The 1,226-nt window shown below is 62.2% G+C and overlaps 1 protein-coding gene across 1 annotated transcript in view; it reads left to right on the top strand.

The window, feature by feature from the left end:
• Window positions 1-1,226, top strand: part of SPATS2 (spermatogenesis associated, serine rich 2) — a 24,177-nt gene that overhangs the window by 20,557 nt on the left and 2,394 nt on the right. The window contains exon 8 of the mRNA XM_014941596.1: window positions 896-1,040. Within this exon, the coding sequence (XP_014797082.1) occupies window positions 896-1,040 (145 nt within the window). The remainder of the gene's footprint in view (window positions 1-895; window positions 1,041-1,226) is intronic.

The raw sequence follows: 1,226 nt of genomic DNA, 5'->3' as shown, positions 1-1,226 counted from the left end.
GTGTCCCCCCCTGGGCCCCGGGTGGCTCCGGCTGTGTCGGGGTAAGGTGACCGTGTCCCCGGCGGGTTGGGGACACCAGGCTGTGCTCCAGCAGGACGCTGGCAGGTTTGGGGACACTGCGGGCAGGTTTGGGGACGACGCCCTGGGTGGCCAGAAGACCCCCAGGACCCTGGGTTCCCTGGGTGGCCAGAAGACCCCCAGACCCTAGGAGACACCCTGGGTCGTGGGCCCATGTGGGTGAGGTGGTGACAGGCAGGAGGGTGTCCCTTCGTGGGGAAGGGAGCCCCGCTCTCGGGGGGCAGCCCTGTGGCGGGGGGCAGGGGGGTTCACACCTCCCAGAGCCCCAGAATCCAGGGGTTTGGGTCAGTGGGACGATTTTCTTGGCTTAAATAAGCTCCTGAGGGCATCAGAGCCACACGTGGCACCTGCCCAGATGCCTGGCATCGTGCTCCTGCCCCTCACCCTGTGTCCCCCCCCTCCTTCCTCCTGTGTTTTGAGTGACTCTTTCGAAAGAAAACGTCATTTTCTGGGTGATAAAGTCCAGCCGGGTGCAGTGTGTCCCCCCCCTTGCCCGGGTGGCTCTGGCTGTGTCGGGGTAAGGTGACCGTGTCCCTGGCGGGTTGGGGACACCGGGCTGTGCCCCGGCAGGTTTGGGGACAACGCCGGCAGGTTTGGGGACACCGCGGGCAGGTTTGGGGACACGGCTCCTAGAACAAAAGCCGATGGGGGAGCGCGGTGCCGCGGGCTCCTGCCGCCATCTGCCGGCGTCTCCCTCTCTTTGCCTGGAGATTTCATCCTCCTCTTTGTTTCTTACTAAATCTCTTCCCTTTTCCTGGTTGTTTTTTTTATTTGTTTGTTTCTTTTTTTTTATTATTTTTTCCCCCCCTCTCCCCAGCCTGATGGATCGTGAGGTGGCGTTGCTGGCCGAGATGGACAAAGTGAAAGCAGAAGCAAGTAAGGCTCTCTCCTTTCTACGAGCCCCAGGAGCTGTGGGAGCCACTGTGCCCGTGGGACACGGCCCCCCCACCCCCGGGAGCAGGGTCTGATTCACCTCCCCCTGGTCCCAAACCCGGAGGGCACTTGCCCCGTGGCTGGTGTTAGCCCTGTTGGTCACGGATGGTCACATCTTTGCTGCCCAGCAGGGCTGAGGCTGCTGCTCTGTGCCCCCCTTAGAGGATGGGGACATAAATGTGCTCCCATTCCTGAAAATCTCAGCATTCCCGGGG

Source organism: Calidris pugnax, unplaced genomic scaffold, assembly GCF_001431845.1.
Source record: "Calidris pugnax isolate Ruff unplaced genomic scaffold, ASM143184v1 scaffold126, whole genome shotgun sequence".
Taxonomy (NCBI): domain Eukaryota; kingdom Metazoa; phylum Chordata; class Aves; order Charadriiformes; family Scolopacidae; genus Calidris; species Calidris pugnax.
Note: the sequence above shows the minus strand (reverse complement) of the source record. Positions and strands in the feature narration are given on the sequence as shown.